This window comes from Pomacea canaliculata, linkage group LG6 (assembly GCF_003073045.1).
Source record: "Pomacea canaliculata isolate SZHN2017 linkage group LG6, ASM307304v1, whole genome shotgun sequence".
Taxonomy (NCBI): Eukaryota; Metazoa; Mollusca; class Gastropoda; order Architaenioglossa; family Ampullariidae; genus Pomacea; species Pomacea canaliculata.
This window is the reverse complement of record NC_037595.1, coordinates 5532929-5553555: the sequence shown is the minus strand read 5'-3', so window position 1 is coordinate 5553555 and position 20627 is coordinate 5532929. Positions and strand designations below refer to the sequence as shown.

General features: G+C 41.0%; 1 protein-coding gene and 2 long non-coding RNA genes across 3 annotated transcripts; 1 reads left to right on the top strand and 2 right to left on the bottom strand.

Moving 5' to 3' along the window:
- Positions 1-2521: 2521 nt before the first annotated feature.
- LOC112566512 lies at positions 2522-4502 on the bottom strand. Its single transcript, XR_003099613.1, has 3 exons — positions 4366-4502; positions 3664-3756; positions 2522-2651 (listed from the first exon to the last, which is right to left on the bottom strand). It is a non-coding gene; the product is annotated as an uncharacterized LOC112566512 (long non-coding RNA).
- Positions 4503-8943: 4441 nt separating this feature from the next.
- On the bottom strand, positions 8944-11582 carry LOC112566511. Its single transcript, XR_003099612.1, has 4 exons — positions 11414-11582; positions 10850-11045; positions 10145-10237; positions 8944-9128 (listed from the first exon to the last, which is right to left on the bottom strand). It is a non-coding gene; the product is annotated as an uncharacterized LOC112566511 (long non-coding RNA).
- Positions 11583-14878: 3296 nt separating this feature from the next.
- On the top strand, positions 14879-20565 carry LOC112566507 (beta-1,4-galactosyltransferase 4-like). Its single transcript, XM_025242726.1, has 8 exons — positions 14879-15383; positions 15964-16521; positions 16953-17185; positions 17331-17518; positions 18041-18163; positions 18830-18925; positions 19270-19408; positions 19954-20565. Exons 2-8 carry the CDS (start codon positions 16191-16193, stop codon positions 20017-20019), a joined length of 1176 nt encoding a protein of 391 aa, XP_025098511.1. The 5' UTR covers positions 14879-15383; positions 15964-16190; the 3' UTR covers positions 20020-20565.
- Positions 20566-20627: the final 62 nt, after the last annotated feature.

Sequence of the window (20627 nt, the reverse complement as noted above, 5' to 3'; positions counted from 1 at the left end):
ATATCTTATTTATAGCACTCGTTCGCCAGTCTAGCTGTCGGAGAAGGTTTTTCGGGTACTCCACATTCCCCTATCCAGAGGCGGCGTTAGGGGGTGGCAAGTGGGGCGGCCGCCCCAGGCCCCGCTCTCGAAGGGGCCCCGCGCTTCAGCCCCGAGGTCATCTTTCTGACTTATTGCCAGCTGTGCTAAACAAGTTGTGACCAAATAATTGACGTTCAGTAAACACTTTTAAGTTCTAATTAAGCAAATTATTGAACCCATGTCTTAACTTTAAACCCGCCAATAATAACAAGCAGTTTATTAAATCAAATCAAATCAAAACAGACTTTATTGCCTGTCGAGGAGACCCCAAGACAGAAATTTTTCTTTTGCTCACACGGGCAGGCATACATACTCATACAGACATTTAACGCACACATAATCACTACTATCTGTTCATCACCTGCAGGCAAACAACATTACAAATTGTCATCTATGTCATCTATTGGCCTGTGACAGAAATCCCTGCATTTCATTAATTATTTAGATTGAGAGCTCGTCTTGTTTGTGCGAAAGAGAGCGCACATCCAACAAAGTGATGGCTGATAATGGATGTCAGCACCCTCTTCTCTTCAGACTGTGTTTAATTCCTCCTGAGTCCTTGTCACTTTATTTAGGATGGTGATGGCTGCTGGCACTAAGGACCTCTGGTAGGCAGCTTTCCGTACACGTGGCACTTTGTAGCGCCTGCCTGATGGCAACAGCTGGAAGTTGGGATGGAGAGGGTGTTAGGTCAGAAATGATGTTGTGTGCCATCCTTCTGACTGCATGAAGGTACAAGTCAGAAAATGGCAGCTGTGCTTGACCAATAATTTTATTTGCCTGGTGGATGACTCTGGCCAGCCTTGCCTTGTCGTTGACGAGGAGTAGACCATACCAGGCAGCGATGTTGAATGAGAGGATGCTGTCAACAAGAGACCTGTACACAGTCTCCAGCACCCCACAGCTGACATTGAAGATGCGGAGTCTCGTCAGATGGTACAGCCGTTGCTGGTCCTGTCTGTACACTTGGTTCACGTGATCACTAAAGGAGAGCCTCCCGTCGATCACTGTACCAAGGTACCTGAACACAACAGCCCTCTGCACCTTAAGTTACCGTCGCCATATTATTTCGCTTTAAGAAAAAACCGCTACTGTCACAAACGGTGGGAAAGGTTACGAACAGTTAAAACACTAAATTCGTGCGTTATTTCGCGAAATTGATCCAGCCTACCTAACTGTCTATAAATCAGTGATTCCGGCATCATATCAATAGGGATATTGATACACGTACTCCGCTACCCCGGCCCCTCGCGGATGGTCGGCCCCAGGCCCCGCGTAGTCCTAACGCCGCCTCTGCCCCTATCCCTTCATTTTGCAAAATCGTCTCGCCGGCCCTTTTCTGCCAAATAAACTATAGAATTCAACCTCACTGCATGAGTATCTCTGATCATGTGCTCCACACATCCGACGTCTCAAGGTTCCTTAGCATCAATGCTTTAATTATCAACAACAAGAAGAAAGAGCAGACGATGCGAACTCTTGTGTTGATGGAGGTACAAAAACGCAAGCTTTATGGTACAGTGTGTTGTATTTTCAGTTTTCAACTGAAATTCGTGGGACGTTGAGGTCTATTGTGGACTTCAACAATTTAAGTGTGGTTTCGGATATTAAATCGCTAGATGGTCTCGGCAAACTGGCAGAAGTCCAGAGATATACAAGTGGTGACAGCGAAGCTCCTTTCCCATGCAATACAAGGGAACTAATAAGAAAATAGATAGCATCAGGGACTAAGAGATTTTGCAGTTATTTCCCTTGCATTAAGCCCCTCGTGGCAGCTCATGGTCCCTGGAGAATTAGCACCTTTTCGAGGTCAGGTAGACTGTTTCGGTGTCCCATGGGAAGGGCCTCTGGTGTCGAGAATGATCGCCATGCTGATTCTGGTTATGGCAAAAGGCAGAAACCAGACGAAGCGCGATCTCTGGTCCTCCAGGTTGGGGGGCATGAGGCTAACAGCCATGTCCCGTGGAAAAAAAAACAACAACAACAAAAAAAAAAAACCTGAGGAAACGATTTATAAGAAGTCGTTGACTGCTTGTGAAGTAACACGTACGCTGTTAACAGTGGTGGAGGCAGTCATACATGAGGCTTCCGATTCGAAGATGGAAGTCTTGATCACCAAATATAGAACCACGAGCTGTTTCTGGAATATGCGTGTATTTCTTAAATATCTTTTGATGGGCAATGGAGCCTATGGAGGAAAACTACACATCTTGAACCAGGTAGGCAACAGTCGAGAAACAGGCACGACAGACGTGAATGGCCTTATACGTATAGAGACAGACTGACAGAAAGTAACATAAATTCAGATATTCGGACTGGTACACATACACATGCAACTGTAATCTCAAAACGGTGAAAAGACAAAAGCCGTCGCTGTTTTCAGATTCTTTACTATTTTCTCTGTGTTGGAACTTGAATTAATTGAAACATTCAGAAGTTCTGAATTTAAAGAAAAAGGAACTACGAGTAGCACTTTGAGTCTTTAGAAACTTGGGGAGAAACTTTTTAATGGGAGGATAAATCCGGACTGTCTCGACGTCAGCAGTTATGAAGATTGGACTGATTGCAACCTGCGAAAGAACTCAAATATATTAAATGAATTTTCAATATTAACTTCACTGCTAATGTAAAATAAAATCAACAATTGTTAATGCAGATTAAATTTTTGTACCTTAAGACTAAAAAACGCGTCAAGTCTTTAATCTCAATTTTGCATTTGTATATTTTGGCTCAGGGGACATCGCCGCTGTTGTTGACGTGATCCTGAGACGTTCGTTTGAAATGGTGGCGCCCTGGTATCTGAAGGCCCCCACCTCGTACTGCTGTACCCTGTTTATCCGGATGTCCGCTATGCTACATCTGGTGGTGTTTACAATGACTAAACACTGTCCGTGCTCATCCACATCCCGTATGCACTGGTGGTGAGTTTTTCAGTGAAGCTCAGTAACTCGCTGTTGGTGTTCGCCATCAAGTCGATTTCTGTGGTGTGATGGTCATGAAGCATGATCAAGAATGATTTCTCCAGGCAGATGTTAAGCAGCACTAGTGGTACTCAGCTCCTGGAACTGTCATACAGCAGCGCCTTGATGGTGTACAAGCTCGTCTTCTACGTTGAATGTCAGCAGAACGTTCCATAGCCCCTAATGCTATACTCCATTATCAAAGTCTATAAAGTTATGGTAGAGATCCTTGCCATGCGGCTATTGTTTTTCAGTGAGGACTAAGCTGTTGAAAATTTGTTCAGCAGTTCTCTTGTTGGCCTGGAATCCCTGCCTGCTCCTTTGCCGAAGGTGTGAGACAGTTCTGGGTCACCTTAGGCTGGATTACTAATCAGGCTTATCGTTCGATGGTTCTGGGACTTCCTCGCGTTTACTTTCTTCAGGAGAGGCATGACCAGAAACTTCATACATTCTTGTGACTACTGCATGGTTGAACAGACCGTCCAACAGAGAGTGCTCTTAATTTACCCACCTTTATATTTTTATATCACACACACAACCCAGCTTCGCTAAAATCGTTCGCAAACATTTGGAGGGTTAAAAGTGGACTTAAGAATCGTATTATATCTCGCCAGATACTCACAGTCGTGCAGCTGTTCTTTGGTAACACCGGGGTTTAGGGCGGCGGACACAACTGCGCAAGCGCAAAGGAAATAGAATATTTTCATGGTTAAATCTGCAATAAAAGAAACAATCACATCATAAACATTTTGTCTGAAAGCGACTATTTATTCCATAATTTTATTTTTCCTTCAGTCAATGGAGAGATCGAGAAGGCTATTTCATACCCTGTCCTCACCGAGTGATAGTGGCTCTGGTCAAATTCCCTCTAGACTCATGGTCTCTAGTTTGTATTCTCTTAACCTTCTAACATATTGGCTATTCGACTTTTTTGTCCTTTAATACGCACAAAATATGCAAAAAGCATATTCCGCAAAACAGTCAGCAAAGAAAGAGCACACAAAAAAAGATAATGAAATTCATCATCTACCTCATCACAACAGATATGTTCTTAAATATCTAGGGATATTTCTACATCTTAATTTCATTAACTTGTATCTAAGAGCAGGGGAAAAATTTATGAAGTAATTCTCACTGAATTATATATATTTGAGTTCATCCCTTGTGACCGATTAAAAGCTTTCAAGCACGATCGTGCATACTAATTAGCGAACTCTCCTGTTCTACCCGGCCCATTTATTTACAACTCACACTTATAGTCTTTAGGTCAAGAAACAATACAAATAAAACAGAAAAAATGCAAAATAAGTCAGGGAAGACTTACACAAAAGATGGTGATTGATGCAAAGGAGCCAGCCCCGATGCCACTCTGCCAGAGGCGTTTCTTCCTGAAAGGATACCAGTAGTGGAGCCATTCTTCAAAGATGAATGAGTGAGTCAGTGAGCGTAACCGTGACCCCCGGTCTGTGCCAGCGCAGGACAGGAAACGCTCCACATCCTGGGTGTTGTTGGTAGCAAACTGTAAACAAAACGCTGCGTTTCAAGCCGAAACACCGAAGCATCGAACCTCCCAAGACCTATTTTATTGTCAAACGAATTAGCAAGCAGCTTGGACTCAAACATGTTCAACCTTTGGCCTTTAGACTGGCCTTTAGGCCTTCCTTTGAAGCATTCTATTCTTTCTGTCTAATAAAATTGACGTGTCATTAAAACAGTCACTATATGACGACTGGGAAAATGTGTGTTCTATATACACACGAAACCTACTTGTAGAGAGAGAGAGAAAGAAAGAAAAAGAGAGACTACGAGGAGTAGAAAACGAATAGTTGAAACACTTATGTAAAGAGTTGTTTATATATACTGTCTAAACTCAATAGGCACTGTACCTGTTTACTGTGCCCACCCGGACCGTGGTTGCTGAGAGTCTGGTTTTCTTGCCAGCGCCTCGGGGTAGTTGGACTTTTGGAAAGCAGGGGCAAAGTTCCAGCCGTCCTCGAGCTCCACGGTCATTCCGCCGCCACTTGGCCCAACTCCGTAACTTCATTTTTCGGTTCTCCTCATATTACTTTAGCTTTTCTAGCTGAAACAAATAAAAACACAAACAAACTAAATTATTACTTATGCTTAGAATATCATTTTAGGGATCATTTTAATGCTAATTCTGTGACAAGTCCTTTTGAAACGGAATAAATCGTATCTCCGCACTGAAGTGAAGCATTCCGGTCCGCTCCACAAGCCCCTTTGTTTCCGACAAGAGTAGCACCTGTGACATATTTTGTATCCAGGTTTCTCTTCCCACCTATGTTCTGAATTCTAGTTAAAAACGACCCTAAAAATGAATATTATTAATTCAAGATCTAAAGACTGAGCTTTTTTTAAATCTATCGTCATAAGAGATATTAGCATATGAAAATGTAGTAGGAGTTCGCTCTCGCTTTCCACTTACTCCTCAGTGAAATGTACTTTTACTCACCAAATATTATTTGACATCGTGGTTCTAGCTCCTCTCTGCCCCCTATCTTCATGCATTTACTGTCTTCGTTATACTTCATTTTTACGTCATTGATACACGCATTCTGAAAATTTCGTCACTTACTCTTTCCTAATTCACGCTCTCTCATCCTTGCACGTGCGTTTCATTCCTTCCACGATATAAAATGTTAGAGGGCATTTTATTCGCAATTTGATTGCATATCAAGCGGCAGATGTATTTGACAATATTCTCGAACATTTTTTCCATACAACTAGTGCATATCTCTCTGACCTCAGACATACAGGTTTTAGAGAAACCTTAGCCAGATTTAGACGAATCTTGTGTCCTAAATTTAGGTACTTTAAACAGCAGTTCTCTATGCAATTTGTTATATTACTGTGATGAGATCGAACTTTACTTTGTACTTGGTTGTCGTAGATATACCGAGTTGAGAGAAGAGTGTATTCCACCCAAGTTCTGTAAATTTTCATCTCACTTTAGATTTTCTGTACTTACGGCTGATAAAAATCTAGGCATAACACTTTGCTTAGCCATTTACCTCTACAAAGCATCAGACCGGAGGAATAAGGATGACACACATCGAAGAAATTATTGGTCTCTTTTCAAATAAACTGCGACAAGAACCCTATGCTGTCAATCACAATGCCATTTATCGTCTTTTTGATCAACTGCCTACACTGGGGAGGTTGCAAAAGTCGTTTTCCACTCTTGCAGTCAACTGTGGTGTGACACTCACAAGGACACGCTTTTACTTTCTTGCAGTTTGAGTCACTAATCAATCAAAATTTGAAAAGCATCCATGACAGAAATCAAATCCTGTCCACCAACCAGTTTCTTTTGTATTACCGTAGAAAAGAAATGCAAAAGGCAAACTGTTTTCAAATTTTCGCATCTGCACAAACTGTTTCCTATTCAAAGTAAGACTACTCTCCCCGTGATTTGTCTTCCAGGCAGACGGCAAACAACACGAGTTGTAACTTATGAAACGACATTGAACCTGGCGATGCCTTTTTCATCAGGCTACTTATTTTCGAAAAATCGAAAACGAAAGAAAAATAATTTGCTTCTACTTACTCAATATGTGTGTAGAGGGCCGGTAGTCCGGCGTTGTTTGGTTTTGGCGGAGCCGGCGGTTGATAGTTTGGCGGGATCTGCATGCTAGAAAAGTGCTGATGCATGCGAGAACAGTTACAAGTTGCCAGTAAGTAGTTACCAGTATTTGTGACGTTAAAGTCAGTCTTCACGATCGTGCTACGTCATTGCCAAGCTGACGCATGTCGATTCGTCCGCTAGGCTCGAAAACGACCGCGTCACAGCTGTGTCCGCACACACCAAAGAGACCTAAGGGTGAGTGGGTGGAATGGCGGTTAGATGGAGGTAGGATGGATGGGCCGTGTACAACAGGAGAGTTCGCTAATTAGCATGCACGATCGTACTTGATATCTTTTAATCGGTCACAAGTGGATGAACACATGAGAGGGGAAACCTGTATGCCGAAAGAGAAATGGTGCCTCTTCTTACCATAATAATAAATAAATAAAAGGAGACTTATAACGCGCAAAATCCGAATCCTAGGGAAATGCTCAATGCGCCGAAATGATACAGAAAGGTACACCAATAAAACATTAGCAGCTGCAGAAAACCAAAAGGGAAGTTAAAATCAAACGATCAGACGGCTAAAAAAGGACCACAGTTGTGAGCGAACGATCTGCTGCTACAAAGCGCATGACCACTACTCACAACACAGGACCACAAATCAAAAAAAGGAAGAAAAAAAAAATGACATGCATGACTCTAGGCTGGTTCTAGGAGTCTAGACCTTTCTAGTTTACAAGGATTGAATTACGGGTTTCTCTGGGGGACTTTGGTTCCCTTCTCCACTATCTCTCCCCCCATATTGCAAAGGCACCCCAAGGTGAAAGCACTTTAATACTAAATCAACCAACTGACAGTGAAAAGTCATACGAAAAATGTACTTGATTCAAAACCCTGCCTGACTTTTCTATCTCGTCAGGACTGGGTGCAAATGTCAGAACAATATGATGCCACAAATTATACAACAATCCCTCCAACCAATATCTTGCTCATGCCGTAGTCAACGCCCTTTTCTCCAATGCGGTACACAGAACCCTCCGTCTTGCAAATCTGTGAATGGAAAGGGCAAACGACTTGCAAAATTAAAAAATCTCTAGGCCAGCCTTGCAGTCCGACACGCAGGTCACAAATGTCGTCGTATGGTCAGGGGTTCAAATCTCATATAAGAACACTACAATATCTTATTTATAGCACTCGTTCGCCAGTCTAGCTGTCGAGAAGGTTTTTCGGGTACTCCACTTTCCCCTATCCCTTCATTTTGCAAAATCGTCTCGCCGGCCCTTTTCTGCCAAATAAACTATAGAATTCAACCTCACTGCATGAGTATCTCTGATCATGTGCTCCACACATCCGACGTCTCAAGGTTCCTTAGCATCAATGCTTTAATTATCAACAACAAGAAGAAAGAGCAGACGATGCGAACTCTTGTGTTGATGGAGGTACAAAAACGCAAGCTTTATGGTACAGTGTGTTGTATTTTTCAGTTTTCAACTGAAATTCGTGGGACGTTGAGGTCTATTGTGGACTTCAACAATTTAAGTGTGGTTTTCCGGATATTAAATCGCTAGATGGTCTCGGCAAAACTGGCAGAAGTCCAGAGATATACAAGTGGTGACAGCGAAGCTCCTTTCCCATGCAATACAAGGAACTAATAAGAAAATAGATAGCATCAGGGACTAAGAGATTTTGCAGTTATTTCCCTTGCATTAAGCCCCTCGTGGCAGCTCATGGTCCCTGGAGAATTAGCACCTTTTCGAGGTCAGGTAGACTGTTTCGGTGTCCCATGGGAAGGGCCTCTGGTGTCGAGAATGATCGCCATGCTGATTCTGGTTATGGCAAAAGGCAGAAACCAGAAGCGCGATCTCTGGTCCTCCAGGTTGGGGGGCATGAGGCTAACAGCCATGTCCCGTGGAAAAAAAAAAAAAAAAAACCGAGGAAACAGTTTATAAGAAGTTGACTGCTTGTGAAGTAACACGTACGCTGTTAACAGTGGTGGAGGCAGTCATACATGAGGCTTCCGATTCGAAGATGGAAATCTTGACCATCAAATATAGAACCACGAGCGGTTTCTGGAATATGCGTGTATTTCTTAAATATCTTTTGATGGGCAATGGAGCCTATGGAGGAAAACTACACATCTTGAACCAGGTAGGCAACAGTCGAGAAACAGGCACGACAGACGTGAATGGCCTTATACGTATAGAGACAGACTGACAGAAAGTAACATAAATTCAGATATTCGGACTGGTACACATACACATGCAACTGTAATCTCAAAACGGTGAAAAGACAAAAGCCGTCGCTGTTTTCAGATTCTTTACTATTTTCTCTGTGTTGGAACTTGAATTAATTGAAACATTCAGAAGTTCTGAATTTAAAGAAAAAGGAACTACGAGTAGCACTTTGAGTCTTTAGAAACTTGGGAAGAAACTTTTAATGGGAGGAGAAATCCGGACTGTCTCGACGTCAGCAGTTATGAAGATTGGACTGATTGCAACCTGCGAAAGAATTCAAATATATATTAAATGAATTTTCAATATTAACTTCACTGCTAATGTAAAATAAAATCAACAATTGTTAATGCAGATTAAATTTGTGTACCTTAAGACTAAAAAACGTGTCAAGTCCTTAATCTCAATTTTGCATTTGTATATTTTGGCTCAGGGGACATCGCCGCTGTTGTTGACGTGATCCTGAGACGTTTGTTTGAAATGGTGGCGCCCTGGTATCTGAAGGCCCCCACCTCGTACTGCTGTACCCTGTTTATCCGGATGTCCGCCATGCTACATCTGCTGGTGTTTACAATGACTAAACACTGTCCGTGCTCATCCACATCCCGTATGCACTGGTGGTGAGTTTTTCAGTGAAGCTCAGTAACTCGCTGTTGGTGTTCGCCATCAAGTCGATTTCTGTGGTGTGATGGTCATGAAGCATGATCAAGAATGATTTCTCCAGGCAGATGTTAAGCAGCACTAGTGGTACTCAGCTCCTGGAACTGTCATACAGCAGCGCCTTGATGGTGTACAAGCTCGTCTTCTACGTTGAATGTCAGCAGAACGTTCCATAGCCCCTAATGCTATACTCCATTATCAAAGTCTATAAAGTTATGGTAGAGATCCTTGCCATGCGGCTATTGTTTTTCAGTGAGGACTAAGCTGTTGAAAATTTGTTCAGCAGTTCTCTTGTTGGCCTGGAATCCCTGCTGCTCCTTTGCCGAAGGTGTGAGACAGTTCTGGGTCACCTTAGGCTGGATTTACTAATCAGGCTTATCGTTCGATGGTTCTGGGACTTCCTCGCGTTTACTTTCTTCAGGAGAGGCATGACCAGAAACTTCATACATTCTTGTGACTACTGCATGGTTTGAACAGACCGTCCAACAGAGAGTGCTCTTAATTTACCCCACCTTTATATTTTTATATCACACACACAACCCAGCTTCGCCAAAATCGTTCGCAAACATTTGGAGGGTTAAAAGTGGACTTAAGAATCGTATTATATCTCGCTAGATACTCACAGTCGTGCAGCTGTTCTTTGGTAACACCGGGGTTTAGGGCGGCGGACACAACTGCGCAAGCGCAAAGGATATAGAATATTTTCATGGTTAAATCTGCAATAAAAGAAACAATCACATCATAAACATTTTGTCTGAAAGCGACTATTTATTCTATAATTTTATTTTTCCTTCAGTCAATGGAGAGATCGAGAAGGCTATTTCATACCCTGTCCTCACCGAGTGATAGTGGCTCTGGTCAAATTCCCTCTAGACTCATGGTCTCTAGTTTTGTATTCTCTTAACCTTCTAACATATTGGCTATTCGACTTTTTTGTCCTTTAATACGCACAAAATATGCAAAAAGCATATTCCGCAAAACAGTCAGCAAAGAAAGAGCACACAAAAACAGATAATGAAATTCATCATCTACCTCATCACAACAGATATGTTCTTAAATATCTAGGGATATTTCTACATCTTAATTTCATTAACTTGTATCTAAGAGCAGGGGAAAAATTTATGAAGTAATTCTCACTGAATATATATATATTTGAGTTCATCCCCTTGTGACCGATTAAAAGCTTTCAAGCACGATCGTGCATACTAATTAGCGAACTCTCCTGTTCTACCCGGCCCATTTATTTACAACTCACACTTATAGTCTTTAGGTCAAGAAACAATACAAATAAAACAGAAAAAATGCAAAATAAGTCAGGGAAGACTTACACAAAAGATGGTGATTGATGCAAAGGAGCCAGCCCCGATGCCACTCTGCCAGAAGCGTTTCTTCCTGAAAGGATACCAGTAGTGGAGCCATTCTTCAAAGATGAATGAGTGAGTCAGTGAGCGTAACCGTGACCCCCGGTCTGTGCCCAGCGCAGGACAGGAAACGCTCCCACATCCTGGGTGTTGTGGTAGCAAACTGTAAACAAAACGCTGCGTTTCAAGCCGAAACACCGAAGCATCGAACCTCCCAAGACTATTTTATTGTCAAACGAATTAGCAAGCAGCTTGGACTCAAACATGTTCAACCTTTGGCCTTTAGACTGGCCTTTAGGCCTTCCTTTGAAGCATTCTATTCTTTCTATCTAATAAAATTGACGTGTCATTAAAACAGTCACTATATGACGACTGGGAAAATGTGTGTTCTATATACACACGAAACCTACTTGTAGAGAGAGAGAGAAAGAAAGAAAAAGAGAGAGACTACGAGGAGTAGAAAACGAATAGTTGAAACACTTATGTAAAGAGTTGTTTATATATACTGTCTAAACTCAATAGGCACTGTACCTGTTTACTGTGCCCACCCGGACCGTGGTTGCTGAGAGTCTGGTTTTCTTGCCAGCGCCTCGGGGTAGTTGGACTTTTGGAAAGCAGGGGCAAAGTTCCAGCCGTCCTCGAGCTCCACGGTCATTCCGCCGCCACTTGGCCCAACTCCGTAACTTCATTTTTCGGTTCTCCTCATATATATTACTTTAGCTTTTCTAGCTGAAACAAATAAAAACACAAACAAACTAAATTATTACTTATGCTTAGAATATCATTTTAGGGATCATTTTAATGCTAATTCTGTGACAAGTCCTTTTGAAACGGAATAAATCGTATCTCCGCACTGAAGTGAAGCATTCCGGTCCGCTCCACAAGCCCCTTTGTTTCCGACAAGAGTAGCACCTGTGACATATTTTGTATCCAGGTTTCTCTTCCCACCTATGTTCTGAATTCTAGTTAAAAACGACCCTAAAAACGAATATTATTAATTCAAGATCTAAAGACTGAGCTTTTTTTAAATATATCGTCATAAGAGATATTAGCATATGAAAATGTAGTAGGAGTTCGCTCTCACTTTCGACTTACTCCTCAGTGAAATGTACTTTTACTCACCAAATATTATTTGACATCGTGGTTCTAGCTCCTCTCTGCCCCCTATCTTCATGCATTTACTGTCTTCGTTATACTTCATTTTTAAGTCATTCATACACGCATTCTGAAAACTTTCGTCACTTACTCTTTCCTAATTCACGCTCTCTCATCCTTGCACGTGCGTTCATTCCTTCCACGATATAAAAATGTTAGAGGGCATTTTATTCGCAATTTGATTGCATATCAAGCGGCAGATGTATTTGACAATATTCTCGAACATTTTTTCCATACAACTAGTGCATATCTCTCTGACCTCAGACATACAGGTTTTAGAGAAACCTTAGCCAGATTTAGACGAATCTTGTGTCCTAAATTTAGGTACTTTAAACAGCAGTTCTCTATGCAATTTGTTATATTACTGTGATGAGATCGAACTTTACTTTGTACTTGGTTGTCGTAGATATACCGAGTTGAGAGAAGAGTGTATTCCAACCAAGTTCTGTAAATTTTTATCTCACTTTAGATTTTCTGTACTTACGGCTGATAAAAATCTAGGCATAACACTTTGCTTAGCCATTTACCTCTACAAAAGCATCAGACCGGAGGAATAAGGATGACACACATCGAAGAAATTATTGGTCTCTTTTCAAATAAACTGCGACAAGAACCCTATGCTGTCAATCACAATGCCATTTCTCGTCTTTTTGATCAACTACCTACACTGGGGAGGTTGCAAAAGTCGTTTTCCACTCTTGCAGTCAACTGTGGTGTGACACTCACAAGGACACGCTTTTACTTTCTTGCAGTTTGAGTCACTAATCAATCAAAATTTGAAAAGCATCCATGACAGAAATCAAATCCTGTCCACCAACCAGTTTCTTTTGTATTACCGTAGAAAAGAAATGCAAAAGGCAAACTGTTTTCAAATTTTCGCATCTGCACAAACTGTTTCCTATTCAAAGTAAGACTACTCTCCCCGTGATTTGTCTTCCAGGCAGACGGCAAACAACACGAGTTGTAACTTATGAAACGACATTGAACCTGGCGATGCCTTTTTCATCAGGCTACTTATTTTCGAAAAATCGAAAACGAAAGAAAAATAATTTGCTTCTACTTACTCAATATGTGTGTAGAGGGCCGGTAGTCCGGCGTTGTTTGGTTTTGGCGGAGCCGGCGGTTGATAGTTTGGCGGGATCTGCATGCTAGAAAAGTGCTGATGCATGCGAGAACAGTTACAAGTTGCCAGTAAGTAGTTACCAGTATTTGTGACGTTAAAGTCAGTCTTCACGATCGTGCTACGTCATTGCCAAGCTGATGCATGTCGATTCGTCCGCGAAAACGACCGCGTCACAGCTGTGTCCGCACACACCAAAGAGACCTAGGGGTGAGTGGGTGGAATGGCGGTTAGATGGAGGTAGGATGGATGGGCCGGGTAGAACAGGAGAGTTCGCTAATTAGCATGCACGATCGTACTTGATATCTTTTAATCGGTCACAAGTGGATGAACACATGAGACTAGGGGAAACCTGCATGCCGAAAGAGAAATGGTGCCTCTTCTTACCATGCATGACAAAAGTGCGCATGACTCTAGACCTTTCTAGTTTGTGCCTTGAGGTCACTGTCCTCAATCTTGCCTTTGCTCTGAGTGGAGTTTTTCTAGAAGAGAAAATTAGGAACCGTAGACTTGTTCACTCAATAATATTTGTTCTGTCTCAGAAGTAGCAGCTAGCAAATGTATTCTCTCACAGGATGGCAAGCTCAAAGAATTTTACAAAAGCAAATGACTCAAAGAGACACGCATTAACATTCTGGTTCTACCTTCCAGACTTGGTTTTCAAACCGCCTGGCGAAATGGCGGCGAGACTTGTATGTAACTTATAACTAAATGTAAACAACAGTTTGTTTGACAGGTGGCTTAGCTTGGGAATGGAGACGTGTCTAGTCATGCAGTTTTATAGTATATTATGATTAGTCGCATCACTTGCTTATCAGACATTCTGTAGCGCCTGGCGTATTGTTTAACTGTAAGTGAATTAAAAAAAAACCTACAAAATAAATGGAAATCTGATGCAAAGACCTCGTCTCAGGACACTCTATACATGTTCGCGGGGATGGAATTACGGGTTTCTCTGGGGACTCTGGTTCCCTTCTCCACTATCTCTCCCCCCATAGTGCAAAGGCACCCCAAGGTGGAAGCACTTTAATACTAAATCAACCAACTGACAGTGAAAAGCCATACGAAAAATGTACTTGATTCAAAACCCTGCCTGACTTTTCTATCTCGTCAGGACTGGGTGCAAATGTCAGAACAATATGATGCCACAAATTATACAACAATCCCTCCAACCAATATCTTGCTCATGCCGTCGTCAACGCCCTTTTCTCCAATGCGGTACACAGAACCCTCCGTCTTGCAAATCTGTGAATGGAAAGGGCAAACGACTTGCAAAATTAAAAAATCTCTAGGCCAGCCTTGCAGTCCGACACGCAGGTCACAAATGTCGTCGTATGGTCAGGGGTTCAAATCTCATATAAGAACACTACAATATCTTATTTATAGCACTCGTTCGCCAGTCTAGCTGTCGGAGAAGGTTTTTCGGGTACTCCACTTTCCCCTATCCCTTCATTTTGTAAAATCGTCTCGCCGGCCCTTTTCTGCCAAATAAACTATAGAATTCAACCTCACTGCATGAGTATCTCTGATCATGTGCTCCACACATCCGACGTCTCAAGGTTCCTTAGCATCAATGCAGAAACCAAGAAGGTTGACCAAAGAGGACCCTGCATGTTTGGTTCGAAGTCATAAGTAATAAGATTTTGAAGTGAAACGTAATAAGCACGTAATAAGACGTCGATCGTCACGTGATCGTGACCTTACGGGTACATTGATAAGTATCAGGATCGTGTTCCACGTTCCATGGACGCAGAAACATGAGTGTTTGCTATGTGTTTGTTTTCGTAAACATCTCGCGTCTTTTGCATACATTTGTACACCTCCCTCCGCGTTTCAAATTTCGGGGTGCCCATAGTCAATGGAGAAATGACACCGATATTCTTTTACCTACATCGACAGTAGTCCATTTTGTTTTCACATGCCTAGGAAGCTACACAGCAGCTTTCAGTGGAGCGTGTTGCAGTGCCAGCCCTGCAGCCTGCCAGGCGGAGAGATATCTGTGGTCGGCACCACGCTTGGCGCACAACTCTCCAAGATGGTGGGGGGTTCCTCGCTGCCAAGTTGCTGAACTTTCTGTGGTGTAAACATCAGCTGCACCAATGTGTCCTGACAGGGATTTAGACCACCAGCTGACTCTGCGACTGCATGGATGGAGCATGCTTTCATAGATTGTGTATAGACACTCATGAGTCAAAAAATAATAACTTGGTAACTCAGCGTTCAACTGTGAGTTCGGACTTTTTTTTTTTTTGTGGGGGGTGGAGAGGAGAAAAGATAGGGTATTGTCGCATTCCTCTTAACACATTTTCTTTGTTCAAAAGATATAGTTTAATTAAATGTCACTGCACGAGCAAGAACCCGCTTGACAAGCTATGATATTTTTTTTCCTCAACAGGTATAAGCACTCTGGCACACAATGTCTTTCTGTCTGTGCTTCCTAGCGATATTAAAGTAATAAAAGATTGGCAGATCGTGTTCATTAAACTTGGAAAAATAATCATTGACGGTGACATTTATTGACATTCTATTTGAAAGCATCTGTATTTTTTATTATGGCTAGAGATGTAATGCGCACTCAAATGCTTTCTTTCTCTCACTTTTCACCCCCTTATACACACAATGGTGGCTCTCTCTGTGTTGATTGATAAGGAGTGTGTTGTTTTTATCTTCTTATCTTCCTAGTTTAAGGATTTTCTCTTATACTTCGAGTACTTCTTATCAGTGTTAAGTCATTATTGTTACTATTTTTCCCAATGCAGTTCTGCCTGATTTTGCTCTCATCTTATAGACATGTTTTGTGTTGCAGTGAGCTCCAATAATTTTTCTGCAATGGCTTGAACTTCATATTCATCGTGTCTGACTTTAGATACAACCTTGGTGCTGACACAGGATTGAGAATACTGCCAGATTATTAGATCATTATGGCAAAATGAGAATAGTGAAAGCAGTCTTCAGTTGTACTGCCCAGACATTCCCAATTATCTCACCGAGAACTAGCAATTAGTCTGGGGCTGTGTGTGAGTAAAGAACAGAATGTGGAAAAAAGGAGGTTCTTCAGCAGTAGGAAGCTGGAATATTCTATCAGCTGTCTTTCCTTTGCTGAAGAGAAGTATACGTTATGTGTGTGTCTTTTTCCTGCTGTTGTGTGTGGCAGAGGCCCTACTTTCACTGGCTGTATACTTTGGCTATAATGGTGGAACCTATTTCAGGCATATCAAATGGTACAAAGATGGAAAAATAAGTTTTTCTGACTTTGAGAATGCAGCTGGCATCAGACCACAAAAAAGCATCTTTCAAACATGGTTTTTACAGAGTGATGAAAACAAAAATCTACCTCCCTGTCCGCTGATACCTCCAGGTCTAGGTGAGTAGCTTTTATTGTAGTTATTGGTATGATTTGTTTTAAAATGTATTCCCAACATATTATCTCACCATCATCTATTCAACATAAATGAGAGGTGACAGCGGCAACAAAGAAATGATAGATGATTCGTAACAAAAAATTTTGACTTCTTGAGAGAAAGGAAGAATAAGAATCACAAGGAAAATCCAGTCAAACAAATCTTTAAGCTTGGTCATGTTAAAACAAATCAGAATTAATGATTATAGGTGAGGGTTGTTTGTGTTTCTTGGATCCTAGTCATTATTTTCTGTCCACAAAATCAGCTAAGTTCATCAAATTAAAGCTATGGCACACATCTAATTACTTATCAGATTTTTCTTTGTTAGTAAGAGCTGAAATTTTTCATCATAGAAGACCAAACCATGTGTTTATTTTTATGTATTTTTTTATAGAGGGTCTACTCAAGGTAGACGAACAGGTGCCATCTTTCCAAGAACTTAATGAAAAGTTCAGCATGTTACAGCCAGGAGGACAGCATCAGCCACCAGAGTGTTTAGCTCATCAAAAGGTTGCATTAATTATACCCTACAGGGATCGACAGGTTCACCTGAAAATATTTTTGAACAACATTCACCCATTTCTTCAGCGCCAGCAGTTGGACTATGGCATCTATGTGGTTGAAATGGTGAATAATAGTGTTTATAATATTTGGAATTTTTTCGACCTCCCCACTCTTTCAGCTATTACTGGTTTAGTACCCATACTAGCATCCATCCAGAAAACCCGATAATGAACTAAACTCCGAATTTTTTTTTTTTTTTTTTTTTCAGAAAGAAGGTATTGAATTTAACAGAGCTCTGCTGTTTAACGTGGGCTTCACTGAAGCATTAAAGCAGGACAACTACACCTGTTTTATCTTCCATGATGTGGACCTTATACCTGAGGATGATCGAAACTTGTACAGGTGTACAAGGGAGCCTCGTCATTTGTCAGTGGCCATTGACAGAATGAATTACAGGTAGAAAAGCATTATGCTTTGTAGTAAACTTGCTCCAGCTTGCTGTCCTTCCTCAATATTTTGAATTATATTATTCTCATTAATCTTAGTTTACCTGCTTATGCATAAAGATGTTTTATGCAAATTCTTGCTTATACATTATGAGTGTGCCATATATACATATGAAATATGGGTTTGAAATGTTTTGTTTAGGAGAGAAGCTGATCAAGAGGATGGAGTGGACTTTTAGGTTGAGGGGTTGACATTTAAAAAAAATGAAACTAAAAAATAAGCATAAAAAATTGTAATGATAAAATCGGAAGTGAGATAATAGTATATTTTATAGAAAAATAATCTCAAGCAGCTTTTTTTTAAAGCTGGGCAGTCAGAATGACATCTTTCAAAATTTATAGTTACGGTGGGCGCCCTCTCTCTCTATATATATATTTTTAGGGGTAGGGGACAGGGTAATATCACAAAAATGACTGAACCACTCCATTCTGGTAAACATTTCAGCAAGAATTATTGATGTATGTTTTCAAGGTTGCCATACTATTCTATCTTTGGCGGTGCATCAGCCCTGACAAAAAATCAGTTTATGCTTGTCAATGGCTTCTCAAATGTCTACTTTGGCTGGGGTGGAGAGGATGACGATATGTCCCAGAGGTAACTATTGTTCCTTTGTATATCTCCAATGACTTTTAGAGGATGAATGAGCTTTGGAAGTGAATAGCTTAGTCAATAACCTTACAACAGGAAACCTTTTTTTACTTTTATTATGTGAATGTCTGATGTAAACTTAAAAAACTGGTTTTTTTATTGGTTGTGTTTTTCATCTGCAAACCATTTAGTTTATGTGTAGAACATCACAATACTGGTTGTATTTTTTCCAACATATTAAATTTTAGAGTGCAGAATACATCACATTATATCATTTTAAGTTTAGGGGTTAAGGGGCTGGCTATCTCGCTAATGTACTGGGTTCATTATACAAGAAACATTACTGTATGTGCAGAGGTGGGGTTGTGGGGGAAGTTGGCAAGGCGGTTGTTGGGATTGGTGGGTGGAGGTGTGTTTCAGAATTCTTGTGTGCAGGATAGAGAAATATAAATAAATAAATATACCTAGATCTTTAAAAAAATTTATTTGGCAAAGAAGTTGTTGGGGTTGGCAGGTGGGCATATGGATTGATATTGTAGTATGCATGATAGAAAGAAAGAGATAATTCGAAGGAAATTTTTTCTTAGCATTCACTTTTACTATTGTTCACTATGTATTTGAGACTTAAAGAAGCAAGATTAATATACAAACGTGAATCATACGTTTCTTTAGGGTCAAAAGCCGTGGTATGCGCATAGTAAGATATAAAAGAGATGTCGCTCGCTACAAGTCCATGTCACATGCACGAGAGCAGCCCAATCCAGCTCGGTAAGTATCTGTTCATGTGATGAAAAATATGTTGCAGAGTTTGGTTCTGAGACACTAGGTTCCCCAATCCAGCTGTAGTAATGCTAAAACTTTCTCCTAATGTTAAAAAATTAACCAAACTCTTGCCCATCTTTTCACTCTTTTTCTGCTTAGCATTTCATTATGAGCTACTGTATCTGTTTTGAGTGAACTATACAGAATGCATAAAACTTAAACTCATCAAAGACTGATCTACAACAGGAAAATGAAACATAAAAAATAGTAGCAGATCTATTTCTAGATTTCCTATAATGCAGCTTCAACACCTCAGTAATGATGAATCATGTTTTCTCTTCCCTCCTCAGAATGAACCTACTACACAAAGCCCCTACAAGATTCGACTCCGATGGTCTAAGCAGCCTTGAATACACAAAGCTGGCATTTGAGCTGAAGAGACTGTATACCTGGATTTTGATTGAAGTTGACAAAGATGCTGTCATAGAGGTGGGTATAACTCATTAGTAAGTCTAACCCTAGCTCTAGCTCCAGTGAGCTCTTGATCCTTCCAGTACTTATAATTATGACCATTGGGTGTGAAAGAGCACATGAGTGAAAGGTAGTTATTTTATTTAGAGTTTTCTGTAAATACGTGCTGAGGGTGAGAGAAGTATCAAGAAAGTGCATAGAGATCATGCAAGGATTATTTGTTAGGGGTATTTCACCTTTAGTCAGCGCATGTGTCTGCTGATTTGGCACTTGGAGGTCATCGCAAATATGAACTGTAACTTTATCTGAGTTCAACAAAGGTTGTATGGACTTAGCTTGACTGAGAGACTGGCATCATAGATTCAAGGACGCAAGAGCCATTGACAACAACACAAGAACCCGAGTCTTTTGCATCGTCATCATTACCACCATCCTATCCTTTTCACATGCACGTTGCTTGTTTTTGTGTTCATGGCAATAGCAGAAAAGTGTGTCATCTGTTTTACTAAAAGCTTTTGATGGTCAACTTTTTAATCGCTATTGTTTCCATTTTTTTTTTCCAGAAAGCAAAGCCTGTAATGCCAGGTCGGAAAAAGGACGCTAAAAAACAAGGTACCAATGTGAGTTGAGTTACAGGATCTCTTTAACTCTTTCCAGCTCCACATGGACACATAGTGGGAAAAAAATCACAGCATATCAATCGGGTGGATGGAGGAAAAAATGTCAAATGTAAAAGGCTTAATGTGAGAAGTTCTCTGCATTGAAATGTAAACCTGAATATTACTGTCATTTCTGCAGAAGGCGAGGTGATTACACGGAGTACAAACGTTTTATCTCTTTGGCTCAGCTGAAGAGAGACTTGTAACTGATGAGTTTGTGTGAAGAGACTTGATGCTGATGAGTTTAAATGTGTGAAAAGAGATTTGAAGCTGGTAAGTTTAAATATGTAAAGAGAGACTTGTAGTTGGTGAGTTTAAACGTGTGAAAAGAGACTTGTAGTTGGTAAATTTTCCTTCTTCTCCTCCTCTTCTACCTCACTGCTCCCTTCTGCACGTATTAGATGTGCTGAAGCATCAATGACTCCGTCCTGTACATAGTAAACTGTGGATGAGTCAGTCTTTCTTTTAGGGAAGCAGAAAGCTAAATGGTTAGATAAAAATCATGTGGCACAATGTGCTTCATCCAGTTGACCCAGCTGTTGGAATGTGTACCTGACCCTTTGAGCTTGGAGGGTTGA

Excerpts from the sequence above, each read along its gene's own strand:
- LOC112566507 (XM_025242726.1), top strand. The coding sequence starts at position 16,191 with ATGTGGAAAAAAGGAGGTTCTTCAGCAGTAGGAAGCTGGAATATTCTA. Across the intron at positions 16,522-16,952 it reads GCTGATACCTCCAGGTCTAG|AGGGTCTACTCAAGGTAGAC; the intron begins GTGAGTAGCTTT and ends ATTTTTTTATAG. Across the intron at positions 18,926-19,269 it reads GAGCAGCCCAATCCAGCTCG|AATGAACCTACTACACAAAG; the intron begins GTAAGTATCTGT and ends TTCCCTCCTCAG.